Raw genomic sequence first — 24,328 nt, forward strand, 5'->3', positions numbered from 1 at the left:
CACAGCAGAGGACAGAAGAGCAACGTACCGCTGGAGGACCAACACAAACATTTAATACAGCCAGTAAAACACAGAGCTACTGCTGACACTACCTTCCCTGCTACCTCTCCTTTATTATATTCCAGCCCATTTAAAGGGTTTGGGAATCCAACACAAATCAAATGATTCTTTATGAGGCATCTTGGAAATGTTACAATGTTGGATGTGAATATGGGGGTACTGTGTCTTTATGTCCATTTCTAAGAAACGTAATACAGTGGAAAGGAAAGGTTAAAAAAGGCTTGAAATACTTGAAATTTGCTATTGTCGAAATAAATAAAAATAGCAAAAATAAAGAAACAATGTTTTTTAAAATGAAAAATGAAGTCTGGCATGCAAAGTGAGTTGGCAAGTGCACAAAAGTGAAGAGGGGAATAAATGGTCAGTGCGGAACTATGCATTATGTGTGTAAAAGTCATTAAAGCATACTGCCAACTTCTCTGATCAAACAGATCTGGGGAGTAATGGGTCAGCAATCTAAAAATACCTCTCTGATTTCACGTCCATGTCAAACTCAGGTTCAGGCATTGGCTGTTCAAAGACATGAAATTCCCTCAAACTAAATACTTCCTTTTAGGAAAGAGACGAGAACCTTTAAAAAACCATCCTTTCAGCTGTCTGCAATTACTCCAGACGAGGCAATTAATTGATTAAAAGAACTCAAACAATACAGGAACAATTTAAACATTATTAGAAAAGCACCAATTCTGGTTGGCCTGAGACATACCTCCCCTCCACTGATCACACATGCTGTCCAGTACACACACACACACACGCACGCACGCACGCACGCACACAGACACACACACAGACACACACACACACACACACACACACACACACACACACACACACACACACACACACACACACACACACACACACACAGTAATGTGATCTGAAGTGCCTGAACCTGAGGGGAAACGCAGATGAATTCCAACTATTCTGAGTGAGCAGGCAGGATTAAAGTTTGGGATCCATTTCTGAATAGTCATCATACCATGTATAATGTTTAAAACATTAACGTGACCCGAGACGCCAGTTAGCGGTTACACTACCCTCCCCTGTACCGCACACAGAGACAAAGAGGATTGTAACTTCCTGAGGATCAAGCTGTTCTTTAAGACTCAAAGTGAAAATGACCACAAAATGTAAGATGCAGGGGTGGGGTGGGACGTGGGTGTCAAGAAACAATAATGGTAGAAAGGAAAAAAACTCTACTTGTTAACAAAACAGTATCTTAGATCGGGAAATTCTATACAGACATTAAATACCATAATCTGCAGAATTTCACCAAGAATTTCCAGACTTCCCATTACAGTCCCCCTATACAAATTGGTTTGCCCCTTTGTGCAATACACCTACTCAAGACATTTAAAAAATCGTTTTCATGCCCAAAATTACATAAGAGAAAATATATTTTTATTGCTACTGTATATAATGTATGTGTTAACCTGAAATCCACTTTATTATTTCATAAGCGTATGTTGACCCTAAATCACATTCATACCACATATATTTACTGTCTACGAGACGCAGAACACTTATCCTTCACTTGCTCATGTTTGGTCACTTCATTTTGATATTTTACATTAAGCTGATCATGTTCTCCCTTGTTCCCAATGACCTGATACAACTTTACACATGGAAAAAAAATATAATTGTTGGTCATCCAATGTATGATGGCATGCACTCCAACCCCCACATGACATTTAGAAATGATTTGGTTATGAAATTATTTATGATGATGATATGCTATTTTTAAACAGCTGATTTACCTTGAAGGTAACGGAAGCTTTGGTGCAGTAGAAGCCTATGGAAACAATGGGGTCTTTGGGTGTGTGATGCTGGGGGTTGTTGGGGATGCCTCCTGTCTCTCGCTGCTGGTAGAGGTTTTCCTCATTTTCCTCCTCTGTGCCTACAATGGCTGGGACGAAGGACCAAGCCCAGGACACCCAACCCTGGTCTGCTTCTTCAGACAGCATGTAGAGGTCTGGGCTGGAGTACTGACTAGCCCCCTGGCTTTCCATATCCACATCCATCCCTGAAGGAGAAAATAGTCTTCATTAATTGTACTGCACATATAAGCATATGGATTTGTTCTAATAGTGATGGGACAAAAGTCAGGGTTAGCATCTTGAGGTCTGTTTAAGATACTTAAGATGAATATTTTGGCAGTTACAATGCACACGATATGAAGTTGTAGAAAAAATTCAGAATTATCCTGAATAAAAACCTGAAAAAAACATTTGTACACAATAGTGCTGCCAAATTTACAATGTATTCAAATCAAGGTTCATATGACAAACACTCAGTTCACCCTCAGCATGCTTTTACTTGAACTGACGAATCAATTTAAAGAGGCAGGTTCTGAGAACAAACTGGTCAAACAGAGAGAAAACTGTTGATAGTGGAAGTGTGTGTACCCTGTGCAGCACACTAAATTAATTTGTCCATGCCTTCAGGGTAGTATAATACAAGCAAGATGTTTCAGCTGTCAACTGAACACACAAAAACAGCACAGACCAAGGCAGTTTCACAGTAGTTGCTGCCAATGCTCCAGCATGCAGGTGTGTGAGTATATGTGTGTTGCATGAACTCACGGCTGCATGAACTTGGAGGGGGGAGGGGGGGTTCGGGGGAGAGTACGTTCCAATGGAGGCCAGAGGGCACAGCCCGTCAGCCAGCATACTGACAAAGGAGAGCCTTGACTGGGCCCAGTGGATCCTTGTGGTCAGGGCTGTCTGAGCTGGACCCAACAGCACAGGCCACATCCACAAACACATGCTGCTTGGGGTTGGGTCACATAGTTGTTTAGAAGCCAGCAGCCTGAAAAGAGGCCGTGAGGGAAGCTGGGTAACTATGAACTATCAGCACGAGCTCTGCTCTGCCTGGTGCAGGTGAAGACTTGGAAGGGTCCACTAGGGGACTGTACAAGATTAGCTGGAGGAGGTGGGGTGATTGGTCACACCCTCTGCACCCAGACAGAGCATGAGGAGTTGACTGGAGCACTGACTACTGTAAATCATAAACCTCACACCAGGTGAGGAGGGTAATGTAGAAAGAGGGAAAGCAGATTCACACTGAGCGGAGGACAGCGTGGACATACCAATGGGCGCGGGGTTAAGGGTAAAAGAAGGTAAAGACTGTCAGCCGGCAAAACGTTGTCTCAGCAACAGAACATGTAAAAAATGGGGAAGTAACCAATGGGATGAAAGTCACTAGACCTGCATGACGGTGGTGTGCGCAACAAAAAACATGCAGAGGTGTTGTGAAATCCATTCACTACTATCTTTGCCTTATTTCTCAGCAAACTATTTGAGGGTTCACAGGTTCCCCAAAACACCATGCACCGCCCCGGTCCCTGATCCCGACCTCTGAACTCATCCCATCGTGTGTGTTTCCATACACATCGGGAGACAGGAAGCTGATGTCAATACACAAGAATGTGTAATCCCATTCCTCGCGGCCTCACGTCCTCTGTGAGAAAACAATATTGTCCGTGAGGTCACAGCTTAGGAATCCCAGAGGCTAAGGCGGTGAAAATTATGACATATTTTAATTAAATCTTTCACTTTGCGAATTGGCAGTTGGAAATCCCATGTTATGGCTTTTTATCCCCCCTTCCACCTCCAAACTCTCTGTCCGATTCTATCTCTGATTTCTCTTTTCTTCCTTTTTGTTTTCACTCCGTGGAAGCCTTTGAGGTGTCAGTTCAACAAGTTAAGCTCTTTCGCTTCACGTCACAGCCTGACGAAGCCTACGTTTGAATTGCAAGGCAATCAAAATAAAAGCACAATTACCAATCAAGTGATCAAAACAGACCGGCTTAGGGAGACTTTGAAGTATTAATCCAAAGAAGTGAGCGAAAAATTCCCAGAGCGATGTGGGCTGGCCAAAATGTATGCTGCTGTGGAGTGGAGCACTTTGACCACACAGGTATGAAATTTAACCAACACTGTTGCCGACTTCACTGTGAGAGCAATCAAAGCCTGACAGGATTTTTTTTGCTGACTACTCACAATATCAGTGTGGCACCACATAAGCATGCATATGTCCATAAGCAAAGCTCAGAAGCACTATGTAATAGGATGTGTCAGAGTCATGGCTGGTTTCCATGAGTCCAACGTCTCCAGGCAGCGGTGTATGTCTAAGCTAGCAAGGGAGTGGGTGTGTAAGTGAGTGAACAGCTGAGTGACATTGAGACAGTGAAATGGGAGAAGAGAGAGAAGGCAGTGCCCTTGCAGACCAGTAGATGTCCCTCCATGTTTATAGAGGGAGAGGTAGAGTAGTTACCTGACCACTGAGCTACTCTATACTCATCATCTTGTGCATCTGCTGCTCACACACACATACACACAACTTTCATTTTAAAAAGTCACAGATTATCTGACGTATTACATCTGTTCATTCATCACTTCCTCACAGGTACAGGTGCGCGCACACACACACACACACACACACACACACACACAAACGCAGGCCTTCCTACTTTAATAGAAAAAAAAATGGAACACATATCAACATGTGTGTCGCATATTGTTTCACTTTTAAACTACCAGTGTGACATTAACATCAAAATGTTTTAAAATCCATTTTAGCAGGCATGGCCGGAGAATATAAAATGCTCTGCAAGACAAAAAGCTGTTTCATCCATGTCCATAGACTTCTAAACTCAATGGCCTCCACATCTTCACACCAATATTAAAAAGGGAAAAGATTATTAAAAAGAGGCCCTGTCACGTCACTGGGCTAGCATAAGGGAGCCACATGATGTTTATAAGGAGGAGATAGCCTGTGGCCTCTGGCTGATACTTATGCGCTGGTCCATTCCATTCAATAGTCCTCTGAGACTCTCCTACAAAAACTAAGCACCCCTAGACGCACACATAGAGAGCGCCAAACCTGTACAGTCCATACGTCATTGGACAAGCAGACAACAACTCGAGGAACTCACAAACATGCTCACATACTGTACATGCTATACAGAGGGGCACACACACAGACACACACACACAAACACCCTGTAACACTTCAGCGGCCACATCGCTCGGTTCATAATTCTTCACATACTTACTGAAACCATACAGCTTTTGGTGCCGTGACCAGCTGGTCCATTCAAGCATGTTAGTCATCTATGTTTCCAACCACTGAAATTTTTACAGTGTTTCACAGACTTCATTGAATTTCAGACAGTAGGAAAACTAGCCGTCTAATCCTGACTGAAAGGTTGCTTTGGTTAGTGACACACAAGCATCCCGCGCCGTTCACTTATTAGTGCTATTCATTAATGAGACATTGGCGCTTACCTAAAAGAGAAAGATTCAAACAAACAGCATGCAGCCACAGTGAATCATGGGCACATAAAAACATTACAAGGCTTTTTCCACTTCATTAATTGGCAAAAGGAAAAAACACCTTCACAAGGGGGAAAAATTAATATTCAAGAATAAGAAAAAACAGAAACACACACAAACTCATGGAAGAGCATTTGAGCCAGAATTTAAAAGCAGATACTCAACACAAACAGCCTATGGGGAAATCAAATCAAAGTGATAAAATGCGACACTGTGATCATGTTCCAGCAATCACATGACAAAAAACACATTATATTTTCTTATTATAAATAATAAATTATTTGAGCAGTAATTCTGCTCCTATTATCAAAAGAATTCAGCTTTAATCATTAAATCTGAAATGTATACACTGAAAACCATATGTCCGTGAACAAGCCCAAACCCCTCCCAACAAACACACACCCACCTACTACAGTGCATACACGCACAACGGCCTCCCCCCGGCCCCCTTCAGCGTCTTCACTCTGTCGATTACTTCCAGCATAACAAGATCTGGGGGCGCTCAGGTTCCAAGAGCTGGTCCCCTCTTGTATATTTTTGTGATGGGATACTAATTCATTCTCAGAGGCTCCGCATAGCAGTAGCATGACACCGACTCTTACATCTGGCATTGGACACCGAACTGGAAGCTGCGCCAACTTGCAGTAAAAGTTCCAGGCCAAGAGGCAGGGAGCAAGTCAGAGGGAGTGAAGGAATGATCTGTATTGTGTTGGGCTGCCTGCTTCCCCTCTGCCCACCACTTCCCCTAGCATAATTTGCTCCTGGTGCTACAGAGGCTGATTTGGCCCAGTGGGACCTGGGATTTGATCCTGTTCTATTTGGCTGAGGTGGGGATGAGCAGTGGGGGAGTGATGAGAAGGCCGTTTAGGGAATGAGGTGGGGTTTTCTAAGGGGGTGGCTGCAGCTATTAAAAGTATATAATCCATGTATACGTGTGAGATTGTGTGTGTGCGTGTGTGTGTGTGTGTGTGTGTCTGTAGATGTTATGCTTATGAAAGAAGCCGACTGCATGGGTATGTTTTGCTCAGCTCCTGGATGTGGGGAGTGTGATTTCCTGTGGTCCTCCAATCAGAAAGACCAAGCTGGGCCTGTGTTTGATTCATCCTTGTTTCTTCCCTTCATCCTCCTCTCTCCTGCCTCTATCCACATGGAGGGGATCAGGCCTGACGACAACGGTCTGTGTTGAGTTACACGCTGCGGCTTTTGTTTGTGGAAAAAGCAGGAGGAGCGCACACCATGGTCAAAGTGATGTTAAATGTCCCGTTTAGGAACAACAGCAGCATATGGACAGACATAGACCCTGAACAGAACAAGGCAACATGCAGAGCGTCATGAGATGAAAACGCTGTGTAAGGAAAAAGTCAAAGCTTTGTGCGTGGTCTGATGGCTCATTAACCACTTCAGAGCTTTGGACCTCATTTTATTTGAGGAATATGACAGCTACAGGAACTATACTGACACACAAATGCTGCATCCCAGTGAGACCTAAATATATCATTTCCATATTAACTTTAATAGAACAGAAAAATGGCTGTAAAAAATCTGACTCTTTTTCCTTTTGTTTTGCTATGCACATTGGTGCAAGAGACGTGTGTAGAAATGTGCTACAGCACAGCCGTTTCAGCAAAAATGAATAAAATAAAGTTTTTTATTTTAGTTTTTTAGAAAACAAAACAGAGAAAAAAAACAATCAGAGACGGAATTGTCTCTGTCTTCCCTAAGAGACCTCACTCACCAGGTAAAATTGCTCCAGCCTCTCTGACATGACTGCTGCCCTCTTCTCCTTCACCCTCTTTGTGTCCTCCAATTTCCCCATAGTAGAGGGCAATAATCAGCTCCAAAATGCGGATAAACATTGGTAGCTGCTGATCAGTAATAGACAACTTCAGGCTCTCTACCATGGTCTGGATCTGAGGAAACAGAAGAAAGGTTTGAATTTTGAAATTTCATAAATTATATCTTTAGATTTCAAATGGGCTACAGGCCAACTACGTTTGGTGGTCTCCCACATAATGTGAATAGAAATGTTTAAAAAAGAGAGTTCAGCCTCCCCAGGCCCTGCAAGAACTGGTATGGATTTCTGGATAAACTGGTGGATACTGAGTGTTGTACATGGGAGATGGAATTTCTGATCCTGTTAAACAAAGTAATATGATGAACTACAACTACAAGCCATAAATCATGGGTGCTATCAAGTAGGGAAGAGTAACAAGAAGGAACTTGATTCATCCCAAAATATAAAGACTATGGTGGTATAAAATAAGTCAGGTCCAAAAAAATAACAATATTGCTTCAATAAAAACCATTGTAAAAAAAATAATAAGTCAGGTCCAAATGGAAGCAAATATACCCCCAAAATACGTGCAATGTGAACCCGTGTGTTCACTGTAATCATCTACAGCAGCTACAAAATGTTGCACTTTGGCAGAGGGGTTTGTATTATACATTGTGTATAATGGTAATACATGATAACAGAAGATAAACAAAGAAACAGTCAAAAGTGGACGTAATAGTGTTTTTGCTTAACATGTTGCAACTACTCTACATGTGGCTAATGTCTCATGTGTCAATCTGGTGATGGGGCACCATGGAAATCTTATTGAAGGTCACTAAACCACAAAGCTTGTTACTGACTATAAGTAGATGAGAATGCTTTAATTCAGCCTGTCGATAAAATGTGTTCAACAGATAAATGGAACCAAACTAAATTTACCATGATGTAGCTTTATAGTGGAAAGATGACAAATGCAATGCAGACAAACACAAACCACACACAGCCATCAATTTTCTGGCTAGAGGTTTACAGGATCTCCTTATTTTATCCATGGGTTTTAGACATTAAAAGTGCATCAGTAAAAGAATCCATATGTCACCTTTTCCATTACAAATTGTTTAGATCTGACTATATAAACACATATCAAACTACATTAAGGAACAAGACAGCCAAGACAACAAATGCCTTCCACTGTTCCACTAACAATGAGTACAAAAACGACTGCCTGTCTGTGGTGATTCTTTAGTGAGAGAAGTATTTTTTTTCCAAACAAAAATGTTACTATTGTTTTGAAATTAAGCTAACGTGACACTGATTCACAACATCAGTGGTGTAGGACAATGCACTAAAATGAGTCATTATCCTGCCTTTGATTTGAGAACTAACCTGACAGAGGTAAGTCACATGTTCCTCTTACAACTGTAAGCTGCGACGATTTTAAATTAACTTTAAACTTTTCCATCACTAGCTTGTGTGACATGTTTGGACAACGGCTAAATGCTATTAGATTAATCCATATAATAAAGTTTTTTTTCTCAATCTTCAGATTTGGGAAGATAATGGTTATTGGGTTATTGCAAACATTTGCTCACTTTGATGACAGATGGGATTTTGGAATTGATGTTGTCGTAGGTGAAATGAAGGCGTGTTCTGAAGGAGCACTTGTACAGCAGCGGGTCCTGGTAAAACTCGATCTTGCCACTGGCATTCCGCTTGTCCAAGCACACAGTACAGTCAGAAAAGTTGATCACCTTCCTTAGGACCAGCTCTGGAGCTTCATGGAGACAAAATGAAAACAAGATGAATGCAGACGATTTCGCATTTCACATAAGAGGTTGACACTAAGCAAACCTGTCAACAAATGCATGCACATGTATGCTCACAGAGGAACGTACGTCAACCGAGAGCTATCCCTAAACACAAGAAAATGCAACCACACACACACCAACAGACAGCAGACACCAACAGTAAATCCTCATTATCTGCGATCTAGAAAGTCAGGGCAGATGACACTCAGCAGAGCTGTTGTGTAATGCAGGTACAAACAGTGTTTGTTTGTTTGTGTGTGTGTGTGTCTGTGTGTGTGTGTGTGTGTGTGTGTGGAGAGGTGTGGTTTGTGCTCTGTGGCATGTGTGTGTGTTGGATGATCACACATGGTCCAATCCACAATAGCCACTGACTCACTCACCCCTGACAGACTGATAACAGGACTCATCATTCCCAGAATCATTTCATCCTCTAAACAGTGCCAGTAACTGTTGCTGGAACCGCTACTTAACAAGAAATTCCACAGCAATAACAATGACTGAAAATGACCCTTCATAATTTCTCCTGTAAAGAACAAGTTCTTTCTTCGAGGTTATGCTGGTAGTTCGAGTTTAAAATAATCTGGCAGTAACCTGAGAAAGCCAGGAGTTTGTACTGCACAAGACCTTCTAAGTGCAATGGATAGAAACTCTTTACAGAAAATGGAAACAGGCTTATAGTATTGTTGCAGTGAATACTCACTGACTAGAACATTGTAAAAGTTTATATATTAGTTTGATCTCGTCAGGTTCCAACGTGAATGAGCAGCTTGGTTTAAAATCCTCACTTTTTCCTACAAGCAATTAGTGTCTCTGCCTCATGGAATTAAAAGCAAAAAAACACAACACATGAACCGTGTAGCCATCCAAAGCAAGGGCCCACAAGGATTGCGCTTCCTACTGTTCTGTTTACAAGAGGCATTCTTAGGTTTCAAATCCCCCACCTCATTCATCATTTGTGGTTTTAAATGTGAGCTCTTTTCTGTGTCAAAGCCCACTCTGCACTGGATCTACACACACTCCAATCAGACTGGGGACTTTATCAATAGCCTGAAAATGAGACTACTCCGGCAGCCGACGTTGGGTATTTACACAAACAGCTATGTTTAAACATATATGTCTGTTTGACCTTAGTTTGAACTAACAAAATTAAACACTTACTGTAATTTATAGGTTCTTGTCTCAGTGGATTTACTAGTTAATCCCACTACCAAGGAATGTAAGCAGCCATTGCTCACCAGTGATGTCCATGAAGGCCCTCTCCCATATATCGTCTACAGTGTAGCACTCTGCTGAGGTAATGTTGACCGACAGCACGATGTCATCTTCCACGTACTTGAGGATCAGGTTGTTCACCACAATATTCACGTTGTTCACCACACGTCTGATCAGACTCTGTACGTAACCTATAAACACAAAGCAAATACATAAGAGACATGTTAACATTCACAATGAGTCCACAAAAAAAACAAAAAAAAACAAAAAGCATACCATAACACAAAGAGACACATGCACACTGGAGGACATAGTAGCTATACTAGCATTTTCAAACCAGCATATATCAAGACACATTAAGTTAATGTTGAGACTCAGAAAAAGAGTAAAATCCAGAGCCGCATTCCCTGATAGTCTAGGCTCAATGCCACTGACCCTTGCCATCCTCATGGGCTTGTAAATAAGAGCAGGTCCTGACATGTTATTTTTCACAGCAGTCTATCCCTTGGACATGTACAGTGAAAGGGGCTAAATATCCATAAGAAAACATTTTTGCTCCTCACCCTGCCTGAGCAGTGCTACAAATCCTGGGTGAATTTATGAATCTCTGAAGAGCGCTCCCCTCCTCTCAGATGCAAAGTCCTGTTTAACCCAAAACTATGCACATGCTGCCTCACAGATATCCATCCGAAGCCCGTTAAACCACTGAGGAGCCTTAAACACACCACTTAAGCATACGCAAGCATTAGCCACACATGCATTCACACAAGCAAAATATAAGACTTAGATGCTTATACAAGATAGAATTATTAAGCACTATCAAACCACATTCTTAGGAACACCACAATTTGAAATGAATTACACATTCTGCCAATGATCAGACGAAAAATACAAACAGGCAACCTGTGAGAAATCTCTTAATATGCACTCATTTTATAGTGTGATGATTGGACGCGGTTATGCATTACTTTTCAAATTTGAATACATTTTGGCATATGAGAGCAAGGGCTAGAGAAATCAAATGTGTATGAATGGAAAGAAACAGGAAATTGATTTAGTAGATTTTCTGGTGAAGGTGAAATGTGGAGGCTGGCAGCTGTCTGGTGAAGAGGTGGAGGGACGCAGTAACTAAGAACAAGCAATAGAGTAGTTCGCTAGATTGTGTTTCAGCAGAGCTGGGGGAGCCATCCTGCAGTGTTACCACCAGTACCTTCTAATGGCCATAGTGACGCCCAGAAACAGAAGCTTCACAGGAAAAACATACATGGTAAGGTCATTACTCACGAAGTAAGAAAGAACTTAAAATATTACAGACAGGGGAGTTTTGACCATAAAATATGAAAATATACAGCAATAAATCCACCTAACCACAGGACCAATGGCATTATTCATTCCTCCCAAGTACTGTTAAACCCAGTCAGTACAACTTAAAACATATAAACCTTTAATGCTTTTCCCTTATTTTCCAAACCAAATGTTTGTCTTCCTGTATCTACATGCCTGGCCCAGGGCATAACAGAACCGATAATTAGGCAGAACTAAATGGTGCTGTTGATGAAAATATTTATATGAATTGCTTAACTGTTCTGCCACTCGTACACAGGCCTGATTATGCATTAGCATAATCCAATTGACAAAATTCTCGTGAGTTTGCTGCCTGACCAAACAGAGTGGCAGGAAGAGACGATGACATAATATAAACTCAACTCATAAACGCAATGTGTGTTCGTGACATTTGCGCATGGCCTCGCATGCATGCATGTGCTTGTCTGAGTGTGAGTGTGTGCCGGGCTGCTCTCTTGCGTGCATGAATGTGGCTGTGTGTGCGTGTGTGCGTGCCTGTGGTTCTGGGGTCAGTCAGAAAGCTGCTGTCGCACCTGCAGCCTGGGCAGTAAAACCAGCACTTTACCCCCTGCTATTTCCCTCTCTGGATCTAATTTGCCCGTGTCAGAGTGTCTCTCTTTCTCTCTTGCACTCTCTTACACTTGTTATACCTCTTCTTGCCTCGCAACAAGTCCAGGGCCCCAATCCATCTCTCTGTGAGCCATCGCGCCGCTCTGAACTTCTGTAAACAATTGACACAGCCAGCACCTGTGCTGCGGCCCACAGGGAAGGAGCCCACTTAAAACTGTTCAACCATAAAATGACTGGAAAAACCAGCTCCTTTATGTGATCTCAGAACAGGCCAACTCTCTTCTGTGAATACAGGAAAGAAACACTATACTGTCCGTGCTCACCATTTTTCCTCTATATGGAAAGTATTAGCAGCCATCAGCCTTGCCAATTACTAGCTATGGAGAGAAAGATTGACAAGTCCATCCAGGAATCTAGACTGCAACCAGACTTTGAGAGTGTGCAAGTTAAAAATTCACATGGTCACAATCGTGCTAGTGGCCCAATATGAGAGAACATCGTCCTGCAGAGCCAGAGAGCCATTCTGGACAAAGCAGTTCCAGACCTAGGGTCTCTCAAAGGTGCTGGTTATACTAAAGATGGCATCAGCTAATTTGAGCTGTAATGTCAATGTTTTGATAACCCTATGGAGTGGTTAATTTAATGTTGATAAGTTAATATTAACTGGGGAAGCTTTTCTCTGTCACATACTTGTGAGAATGCTAGCAGCTAAGGTGTGATTTCCAGTTTCAAATTAGTAAACTGAATTAAGAAAGTGGGAAAACTGTATTATGGATGGATTTGTTTTCAAATGTCTTCGTACTGTAGAGGTGCCGGGCATGTTGGTTAACATCTTTTCAACAACAACCGACAGATTACACTCCTTTGATAATGTCAGTGGTGAGTTTGATGAGTGATTTTTAATAATTGGGTTAGGGTCACTGTGGTCTTGGTGGTCTGAGTAGCAAATCTGATCTGTTGCTGATGTGTTTTGACTCTTAAACTCCATCTTAGGACAACTCATTTAATGTGTTGTGTTTTTTGGGGGGGTTCTGCCTGTCAAGTTTGTCTTGGCCCACCCTAACTGTGGCGTTGTATTGGTCTCCTTGTCTGTCCCACTGTATCTGCTGTATTTTTTGCTCACATCCACCTGTTGTGCTCTGTTAACTAGCTCTGTTTCTCTCTGCTCTCTCTCTCTCTCACTGTTTGACGAGTGTGACATATAACACACAATGTATAGCAGTAGTGACTGTCCACGTCTGCTGCTCTCGGTGTAATTTTGGGATGGGGTGCTATTCTACTGTGCATGTATTCACACTGAAATACTGACACTGATTTGAGCTGCACAGTATGGATTAGCCCCACTACAGTTTAGCCAAAAAAAATACTCTGCCGGAGCCACTGCCTAGACAGTGCTAGCTACTTCCAATGATAATGTCTGCCTGTCTTTTGTAACACCCTGAGAACCTGCTATAACCAGGGGTAGCTGCCAAGCTTCAGCATGAATTCATGAATTTCAGTAATGATATAGCAATAAGATTTCATTCATTCACTGTTTTGACTGAATGAAAAAACCTTAAAGAGTTATATTTCAGTGGCAGGACTTAAGATATCTTTAGACATCTCCTGTACATTTCCCCTTCCATGTGTGCAGTGCATTTGGCCCACATTCCGTCAATGAAATGTCATTTAACGTAGATGCAGAAATAACATTACTATTATTATTATTATTAAAAATCATAATTTAGTTATAAGACTCATGTTCTGGGAACGCCTGCTGTGGGAACTGTCTAAAGCTGGTATTGTATTGTAATATTACTGTGCTGTTAATTAAGCTTAAAAAAGGGAAAAAAAAACTTGTGGCATATACGTATGTCTAAAATCAAAGGGTGGGACCAAATCATGAACTGCTGCGACCAACTATGGACAGCAGTAAGAACAGTGTCACCAGTGGAAAAGTTGCACTGAAAGTTGATCCTGCTGTGTTATCCTGGAATATAATTAGTTAAGTTAGCGATGTAGCCAAGAGAATACACACAGGAGCTACTGTGGGTCATAGCACCTTGAAACTGTTGAGTATAGAAGTTCACAAAATCCTACAAATCCCCTTTTAATTCTTATCTTTTATCAGTAAAATATAAAATAGCAGGAAGGTAAACATAGTGGTACAATGATCTCACAATGGCAAGTTTCCTGCAGGAGTGTGGCTACACTGCAAGCTTATATTATTAGGTTACTATCACCAATAATATAATCCACTTAATTATATTAGCCATTCTATTAGCTCAGGGCCTCTTATGGTAAAACTGTAGATTCACAGAACCCAACAAAGCATGGTACAGCACGTCTCCAGAACAGCAGAAAGCTCCAGCTGGAGAAAGCTCCAGCATTTACCAGTATGGGATATTCTCTATCCATAAGTAGCATTTTCCAGTAATACCAGAACAGCTGCTGTATTTATTTTCAAGCAAAGGCCCCAGTACCAGGACAGCAGTAGCACTGGACCACAGATTTATCTCCAGGGTGTGTTTGCATTTCAGTCCATGCAAATCTCAATCTCCTCACACGTATACTTACTCAACTAAGCGGGCATGCACAATTCTTGGACACACTCAAAGCGACACAAGCACAGTCACAGAAATGTAGGTGTATGCACTCACATAGTACATACACATGCATAAAAACACAAACTCGCCTCAGTAAAAGTAGGAATGAGAACATTCTGAGAACAATATACGAATGGTTAAGACGGAATTTGGTCCCCATATTGTGTGATCCAGCTCAATTTATCAGTTCAACAGGTCCGATGGTCCCCAAATGCTCTAGCTATCACAGTGGAAAAGGTAGATATACAGTAAAAACATCAGTAGATAACTATACACAAGTCAACTACTTAGGCATGAACGAACACATGACAAGAAAGAATTTGCCGAGAAATTCAAAATGATTCTCAAACAGATAGAGATCTTTTAGCACAAAAGACTGGCAGATGCAGATCATACTGCAAAGACACTTCATACTAAATGTCCTAATGCACTTGCAAAAAAAATAAACCACATTTGTGGCTCTTTACGACAGTTGAGAGTTGAAACTGTAAATCTTGAGTATAACTTTGATCCACCCATCACAGGTAGCACCAGACTCAAAGCAAGACTTGCCACTGTTAAATCTCTTTGAACTCATATAAAACAAAACACATTTTCAACAGTGTGAATAGAGCCAAAGTAGGAATCCCCTCGAACAGAGAAATGCGGTTCTCACAAACGGTGGCCGCTGGTCCCCCACAAGCAGCAGTAAACATAATCATTCACAGAATCGCCCAAGGTGGAAGCACTTGGTCTTTGGTCTTTGTGTGGCTACCAATCCCATGGCATGTGAATTAACATCACTATTTTCCACCACAGGGAGAACAGGGAGGATAAATTCATTCAGCATGTGAGAGCTTAGGGCCAAATGACTGGATAATTGCTGGTGGCTGCTTTTTAGTGTCGGCCCGTGTTTTGTTTTGGTTGTTTTGAAGGGGAGGGGAGAAAACGCAACACCACAGTTTGTTGACGTAGTTGCTGACGAAGAGGTAAGACTGGCTATTGCCCTGTGATGCTCTCACTGCTAACAGGTCTTGCTTAACGCACACTGCCACTCTCCTACAACCCGTCCAAATACATCTGCCTGTGTCCATTTGGACCTTCTGAGGCAGAAGCAATCAAGTGCAGCTAACTAACAACTAATTTATTTCATTCTCCTGGTATAGGATTTATAAAGTTTTATTTTATCTTAACTTTAAATTTAAGAAAGCATATACGTGGCTTTAAAAAATCAGGATGGAGGTCATAAAAGGAATCCCAATCACCTGATTTTACTTGAAAATCCCAATCCGAGAATCCCACTCCTCTTGGAGTCCTCTCTTTATAACCTAAAAAGGTTGGGTTGTACTTGCTTTTTGCAAAAAAAAAAAGCAAGTACAACCCAACCTTTTTATTATAACATTACAATGAATTCCTTAAAAATGAACATTTATACGACCTTATGGCTTTCCTTAAATGGTTTCCGATAACATTTATTATATTCCCATAAAATGTTGTATTGTCTTGTGGTGTACTATCTTTACAATAATAGTAATATTTATATCATGAGTGTGTCAGTGTGGATCTGTTGTGGCATAAAGCTTTTGAACAAGCTTTTGACAGCCTCTCTTTAATCACAGCATAAACAAAATACTCAAGTTAAAATGCACTAACTTTTTTAACTCACCATAAGTCATTACCTGAAATTGTTGGGGGTTATTTGTTTATTGTACTAAATGTGCTCCATGTTTTGATAGCTGACATACCCTGAGGACACAAACAAGGATCCACAACATATTGGGATTTATACAGCTATTACGTGGTTTATAAAAGCCCCTATGTGCAGGATTCGAAAACGTCTTTAGAGGTAGCATCAAAATAGACACCTTCGCAGACAGTGGGGGTAGGAGGATGTATTTCAGTATATTTGAGGAAATACAGTACAGGTAACAATACAAGGCCATGCAGAATATAGATTTTTTTGGAAATGCAATAGGTACTCAGGACAATATCTGTATACAAACTAATGGACTATAACAAGTCTAAGAAAAGGTACTTACAAGACTAATGGATGAACGTCTACAAAACTGCCATGAAATGCTGGGCTGTGTCCTCACTTTTAAAAAGCATCTTTCACTACATTAAAGACTGCTGACAGGTTTGTTTTGTATCTTATTCTTAGGAAAACATCCTCTGTCTGAGTCATAACAGGTTAGTTTTACCTCGTCTACCTTTTAACCTCTACCTTTTAATTAGGAAGGCTGGGATTAGAGCATTCATTTGCTTCCTCGCCGTTATTGAGGGGCTGCAGCCTTTGACCTCAGAGTTGTCTCTACAGCCTGTAATGGGTTGAAACATGGTCCACTGCTGTAAGAGTGTGGGGTGTGCACACAAATTAACGCAGATACACTGAAACACACACACACACACACACACACACACACACACACACACACACACACACACACACACACACACACACACACACACACACACACACACACACACACACACACACACATACCTGGGAGATCTGTTGGAGGCAGGTCCAAGGGGAGATGCTGTGGTGTGAGGCACCCTGCTTTAACAGCTGGGGAGAGATATTATCTCATAACGTCAGGCCTGGAAATGGATCCTCCCCAGATACAACCAGCCAGGAGCGTAGGTTCATACATTCATGCATGCTCGGGCTCTGGGAGTGAGCCTTGTGGTTGGGTGTTAGACTGTGACCTGGCTCTTAAAGCTCAAGACCCCCACCTCTCTCCTTACTTTTTCTTCACTTTTTCTTCCAAAAATAACATCTTTTCTTTATATGTTAGTTCCCCCTTTGCAACCTTCTTTCTTACCTTTGCTGTTTTCTCTGGAAACTTGTTCCATGCCCCGAGAATTTTCTGTTTATTTTCTCACACTGTTCCACACAGGATCTTCATCATTTTATACTTGTACACACATTTAAATAAGATTCAGATTATGTGTGCCAGCACAAACATATATTTCTTTACTAACTAATATGATGTTGGTGTTTTTCCTTCTTTCCAAGAGATAGTTACAAATTAAAAAAAAAAAGTCAAATATTTTTAAGAGACCATTATCCAGCCCAAATCAAACAAGGTCATTATTTGTGAGGTGCAGTAAAGTAGTGGAATGAGCCAGGCATGGAATCCCTGGCCCTGTGGGAGGCTTGTGGTCAAGTGGCCTTGTTGATAAGAGCCATCACTATGTGATTTATCACAGAAACATCCCCCATGCTCTCTCTGGCTGATTTACACTGGTTAAAAATGTGGTGCTACACAGCTCATCCCAAAAAGAACATTTCTCACAGTGTAAACTGGTATTACCTTCATTTTATTCTGACACTGACCACTGCAGGCATTTGGTTTCTAACAAGCCCTTGAATTAAAATCTAATTGTTTTGCCTCTATAGCATTCTTAGAGGCTAGAAAGAAAAATTGCAATTTCCCTGTAATGTAAATAGGTCCAAATCTCTGTCTCACTCTGTGGCCCCATCCTCCCCTACTGAGGCCATGCCTGCCTTGGTGGTCATTGTCTGAGCAGGGAGGTGGAATAGCCTCACTGGCCCCAGGGCCATCACTCACCTGGGGGCAGGTCTGGGTCGCTGGGGGCAGCCTGCTGGAGGCGGCGGGGCTTGGCCACAGCCTTGGAGCTGTCTGAGACACTGCGACTGGTGGAGCTAGAGCCGCTCTCGTGGTCATCCTGATGAAAAAACAAACATGAATGCCTGTGATGAAAGGTAATGGAGTAAACACAGAGTTTTACACAGTTTACAGTTCTACAGAACTGGTGCATTTAGATTCACTCTGACAGTTATTCAATTATATTCAACTATAGCCACATTAAAGTAACACTTCATTTTCCTGTACTGCACAGCAGTAATATAGTAACACAGCAGTGTGGCATTCCTTGTGTCTGCAAGCTCATCTTTGTATCCTATAATGCTCTGATTACTGCAATTTTCATGCATCCACCAGGTTATCTGTCCTAATCAGGTTGCAACTAGAATAACCAACCTGAATTATGTCACTATCTGTCAAATTAGTCTGACATGTATTAACATCTTAGTCAAGCATCCTTTTTCTACACATGGCAGAAGAGTGAGAAGAGCTATAACAACAGTTCTTATGATGAGGTGCAATTTCAATTGAGCCAAAACACCTCTGACTGCAAATTTATCTGTTTCTTTCTATTTCTTAATGAAGCTTATAATATTAGCTAGCAGGCTAGCACGCATCTACCCACACATGACCAAGCTTTATTAGCAAACAAATCACATGAACTCTAGTTATGGGGAACAATCTAACTGCTACCTTTATCTGCCTACCAAAGGCTATTAAATTATTGGTGTCTATGTAAGCTGCGTATATGTGCGTGGCTGTGTGCACACTGAACAGAGAAGTGATTAGGGGAGCACCACTGTTTTTGAGGCCCCCTTCACACCAATCCTTCCCAGTAACCTTCCTCCCATCCCCATTTAACAACCATCTCTGTGGGCTCTACAAATAAACTCTGGTCCTTGGATGAGAGGGGTGAAGGTCTCTCCTCCACAACAGCACGTCATTTGCACTCAGAGACCAGCGTCCTGTTAAGCCCAGGAATGCAAGTACAAGATCTGTGTGTGTGTGTGTGTGTGTGTGTGTGTGTGTGTTTATGCGTGTGTAGGAATGGCGATGAAATGGACATCCCCTTCAGAGATGAGCCTGAAGATAAACAAAATAAGCCAAGATTCAGGATGAGGGGGTTATTTATTAGTTCAGCTTGAGGAGTGCCTCAGCAGAGTGGGTGCTCTGTGACTAAGACATGAGACACAATTAAAACAATAGGGACATGAGGACGAACAGTGGAGGGGTCAGGAGATTGTGGTTAAAGAACTGAAAGCCTAGGACTTTTACTAGATCTACTGCAGAAGTAAATACAACTTCAACTTAAGCTTAGCAAATCCACAAATGCACAAAGAATCGTCTAATTGGGAGTTCCCTTGTTGTTACTGTTAATAATTTTGGCAATATATTCCAACACTCTCCTAAAGCTTGGAGGAGAAAACCACTGCTCTCATATCTGATGTCATCAAGTGACAAATGCTGGAGAAGCTCCATTAACAATAAAGAGACTGACTTTGTGGACTTGTAAAATTTCTAGAAGCAGATTGTCACCTTCTCCAGAGGGTCTTGGTCATCATGTTTCCAAGTTTCAGTGGAGGATTGTTGTCTTGTTTCCAAGTTTCGGGGGGGAACTTGCATGTTCACACCTCTTAATTCAACAGAGGTTGTTGGATTCAAATTTGCCCAAATTGTTTGTCAATTTGTCCAATATGTATCAAGGGGACCAATATTCATCAAGTCTGGAATATAGCCATCACAACTGTAAAAACCTCAACAACCATAAATTATCAATTTGGAGAATAGAGGAGAACAGCCTCCTACATCAAAACCAAAACACAAAAGACATTCTATAGCTACTATAGCTAAAGTCCTACTCCTCTACAACTACTAGGTATAACTGAACAAATACCTCATATTCAAATTCACAGACATAGGCCTGCAACTGTGGATTGTAGGAAGAGAAGAAAGAAAAGAAAAGAAAAGAAACCAAACATATTAGACCCATTCTAAAAATAGAGGAGTTGGGTGAGTTAACCCCAAGTATGGCATTGATTAGGGTTTACTGCAGCACTGTATCATTCAGAGTCAGGCCAGGTGGTAAGTTTGTCAGAGAATCCGGACAAAGAAAGGGGGCGATCGCATGTGTTTAACATTTAAATGGGATCTGCATGTCAGAGTGTCTCAGGAGTCACCCCTTATGTGACAAATGTAAACAGTGAAGGTGTCAAAATCAAATATATTTGGCTTCTCCATGCACACACACTTCATTCACACATACTCAAATGAGCAAATGCAAACCCACAGCCACACCTTTCAGGCAAGCCACATGCTGTACATACTGTACATATACGTACCCCCAGCAATTAACATAAATTTCCTGTTTCTGACAATGTTTAATGACAATGAACCCCTTTCTTTCCATGTGGTTGAGTAATGAAGATTAGGTTTTAAACATACTTTACATAATTTGAGTTGTGGACACACAGACAGAGAAGCTAGTATCCCTCAGTGCGGTAAAGTAAACACGCAATTGCGAAAACAGTGGAGAGAGGCTCTGGCAGAAATATTTATACTTTACTTCAGTGGAGGCCTTTGCGGTAGAGCTACACTATGCAAGCAGTTTTTTTTCCCCCATCAGTGAGTGGTGGGAATTGGTAAACAGAAGTGGTGGAATAATAAATACTTCATCAAGGTTCGAAAGAATAGAGACTGGCAAATAATAAGATGTAAATTCATTTGTTAACTTTTCATCACTTCAAAAGTTGCATTTGCAATATTTAGAGATAACACAATGAAAAAGAAAAAAGGCTGTTTTTTAGATTTTTAGGTAAGTTTATAATGAGACATGTTCACATTTTTAAGTGTTTAGTTTATATCACAACACCCTTCTTAAGCGCATTAGAAATAGAAACAGTTTCCCTCCCATGCAGACTCTCATATCTACACCTAAAGGAATGCCTAGCCCTGCAGGCCAAGAGTACATTGAGTTCAACAACTCAAACTGCCACTAAAGAACAAGACTGCCAAATTTGGAAGTAGCGCAATTAAGCGCTCAATGTCACCGTGGGCAGTGAGCAATTCTCCAGAGGCGAAAAATGCCTTTTCAGAGGGAAGCCCTGGGACAAATGAAGCCTGCCTCAGCTGCTGCCGGGTAAACTGATCCCTCCAATGCCACGGCAGGGCACAGGACAGGGAGGGAGGGATGGAGGGATAGCGAAGGAGGGAAAGACAGAGGGACCAGGAAAAGGGGGGTTGCTTCCCCTGCAGGCATGTCAACTCAGCTGTTGACCAAAGATGACGGTAGCAAAAAAGGAAAAGAGGGACAAGAGACAAAGAGATAAGTGGAAAAAATAACAGAGTGAGATAAAGTGAGACATTGAGACCAAGAGTAGTTGAGAGAGAGCAAGACTGAGAGACACTTGGAGATAATGAGACCAGAACTGAGGGACAGAAAAAAGGAACAGGGCCTGGCAGTGTGAGTGACAGACGAGGGGGACCCCCTACTCAGAGGGTAAGTGGGCACCCATGGAGGGTTAGGGCACAGGAAGGCCAGACCTGACCTCTGTCCCCCTGCAGACGTCTGGCTCAGTCAGGGACCAGGAGGCAGTGTGTTGAGCCTGTCTGGAGGGTCGACCCACATCTGAGCTGCTCAACACATTAGCTGAACCCCACCACCACCTCCAGCTATTAGAAACAGCACCTCTGCAGATACTGTCACATGCAGTTCCCCTAGTACAAACAAATGAGCTAGAGCTCACAGATACCAAAAACCAGTCGAATCTTAACTGCTATTGGCAATGTAATTTATATGTTAACTGGGGTGTGAATGAGTAAAACTTTTTTTTTTTCTTTTTTTTGGTGGACCATTTTAGGTCATGGCATATTTAAACTGTGCACCCCAGTGTGATGTTCTAGGCATCTGATTAAAATACAAGGTTAACATACACTTCAAAATCATTTTAACCTATACTGGAAATAATACATTCATACACACTGAACAACAAAGTGTGTCGGAGGGGGCACAGAATAGTGGTCTGACTGCTTGTCCCTTCTTGTCATTTGAGGCTTTGACATCTACTGGCCAAAAACTAAATTTACTGTCCTATATACGCATTTGTGAAAAATAAAATATGGCCGTTTCTTTTTTCCTCTACAAAGTGTAAAGCAATTTTTCAATTCAGCTTGAACACAGGAAAAAAAACTGTTGGCAGGAATCAGGAGTCGACTACCCTGCCTGCCTGCAACTGCCTGATCTTTGAAAACCAAACATTTTTAAAACTGGTCAATTTCACACAGTTTCAGCAGATTAATGAGAACATGCAGAGGATCATTGCTGGATAAACACACTCCTTGTTATTGTTGTTTTTCCTCTGCAGGTTGCTGGCGAACTCATGCTGACATCAAAGCAGCAGGCCTGGAGATTGGAGGCCAGGCAACGGAGGGCGAACGCCTATGGAGTGAGAAAATAAATGAAGGAAACTCAATAGCTCCTTATCTCAGACAGACCCCCCCCCCCCACCCTCCTTCAAAATCACTCATATACACATACAAACACAGACACACACACACTGGGTCTGACAAGTAGAGGCCCTATCCCCCATGTCAGGGCCCACAGAGCACCAGCCAGCAATCAGACCTCCTCCCTCCTTCCTCAGAAACCCTCACAGACAACAGACTTTGCTGTATAACTTTCTTCAAACTTTACAGAAAACTTCTAATAATGGCTGCCAAGGAGAAGCTGTGGATTTTATGAGTTTCAGATTGTTTTTCGAGAACAATACTGAAAACACTGCTGAGTGTGCGATACACACACCCCACATTCAGCAGAGAGCACGCTGTTCTGCTCTTGAAGCAGTGCCTCTGTTCTCATATCATCTCGCTCGTACAACTTTTGTTCCTTCACCTGTCCTAATTCCATCATCCTTATTATTGCTTCATTTTCACTTCTTTCCATCCTCTTTATCTGCAACCTATGTCCCTTTGACATAGTCATCTTCCTCATCCCTACATGTATTCTAGACCATCTCATCCTATCTATAACCAGCTAGTCTGAAGCTTGATTTAATGGTGATGACCCTGGTTCTCATGAGAATGGTTTCCAGCTGGCAACAAGAGGAATGAGACTTGAAAAGTGTCTCACTGTTTCAAACATACAGTCACAGTTTGGGATGGTTCCAGCAACGTCAAATGGTATGCAGCCACTTCTTTTACACTTAAGCTGCTCGACCCATTGATGACGACCCCACTGGAATGTAAACTGAAGAGTACAGAGCTCATCGCAGTTGACTCAAATTACCTTTTCTTTAACGTCTCTTGGCTTCGAACACATCCATCAGCTCAACTAAAAATTAGCTGCTAATGGGTTTTTAATGAAACTGTAACAAATGCAGAAAGCCATTACACCATGATTAAAGACAGGGGTTTCATTTTCTCCTCAAACAGAGGTAGACTAGAGGAGGCTGCTGCCAGCCAGAGCTGGGAGGACCAAATTTCACACACTCTCCCTCACATTGAAAACATTTAGAAATGAGCAAACATTCTTAATATTACTATTATTCCCTGTAACTTGTGTACAGATACACACGAAACCACAAACATACACGAAAGACAAATACTTACATACAACACCACACACAAATGCATGTACAGTCTCACACTCAGCCTGAAGACCCATACTCTAAAAACACAGCAGAGCCGTGCAGCTGGAATCCATGGCAGATTGGAGGGATTAGAGCCTGAAATGAACCCAGATGAATATCACATCGTGTGACATTCTGAATAATTATCTCAATGAAAACAGCTCATTACAAAAATGTGGTCTCTCTCTCTCTTTCCCCCCCCCTTCAAGTAATTAAATCCACTACTGGGAAAGAAAATCCCCACTGACAATGCATGTACTACATTAATGAAATATTACAGTCCTGAAATGTACGCAATGTGCTGTAGCATTTCAACTGAGCTGGAATATCCCTTAGCTTTGTTTTTCTGAGCGAATGAAGTGTGAGTCAGTGTAAGATTAGTGTAATGAAGGAAGTCATGTCATGTCTGAGAAAGATCAGTGTGC

General features: G+C 41.8%; 1 protein-coding gene across 2 annotated transcripts in view; it reads right to left on the reverse strand.

Annotated features, from left to right (window-relative positions):
• Positions 1-24,328, reverse strand: part of LOC121609858 (vacuolar protein sorting-associated protein 13B-like) — a 316,585-nt gene that overhangs the window by 275,612 nt on the left and 16,645 nt on the right. For both annotated transcript variants that reach the window (XM_041941573.1, XM_041941574.1), the window contains exons 4-8: positions 18,244-18,361; positions 10,214-10,381; positions 8,763-8,944; positions 7,132-7,306; positions 1,818-2,083 (exon numbers count right to left, since the gene is read on the reverse strand). In XM_041941573.1, coding sequence (XP_041797507.1) covers positions 1,818-2,083; positions 7,132-7,306; positions 8,763-8,944; positions 10,214-10,381; positions 18,244-18,361 — 909 coding nt within the window. The remainder of the gene's footprint in view (positions 1-1,817; positions 2,084-7,131; positions 7,307-8,762; positions 8,945-10,213; positions 10,382-18,243; positions 18,362-24,328) is intronic.

Source organism: Chelmon rostratus, chromosome 8 (genome assembly GCF_017976325.1).
Source record: "Chelmon rostratus isolate fCheRos1 chromosome 8, fCheRos1.pri, whole genome shotgun sequence".
In the NCBI taxonomy this organism is placed as follows: Eukaryota; Metazoa; Chordata; class Actinopteri; order Chaetodontiformes; family Chaetodontidae; genus Chelmon; species Chelmon rostratus.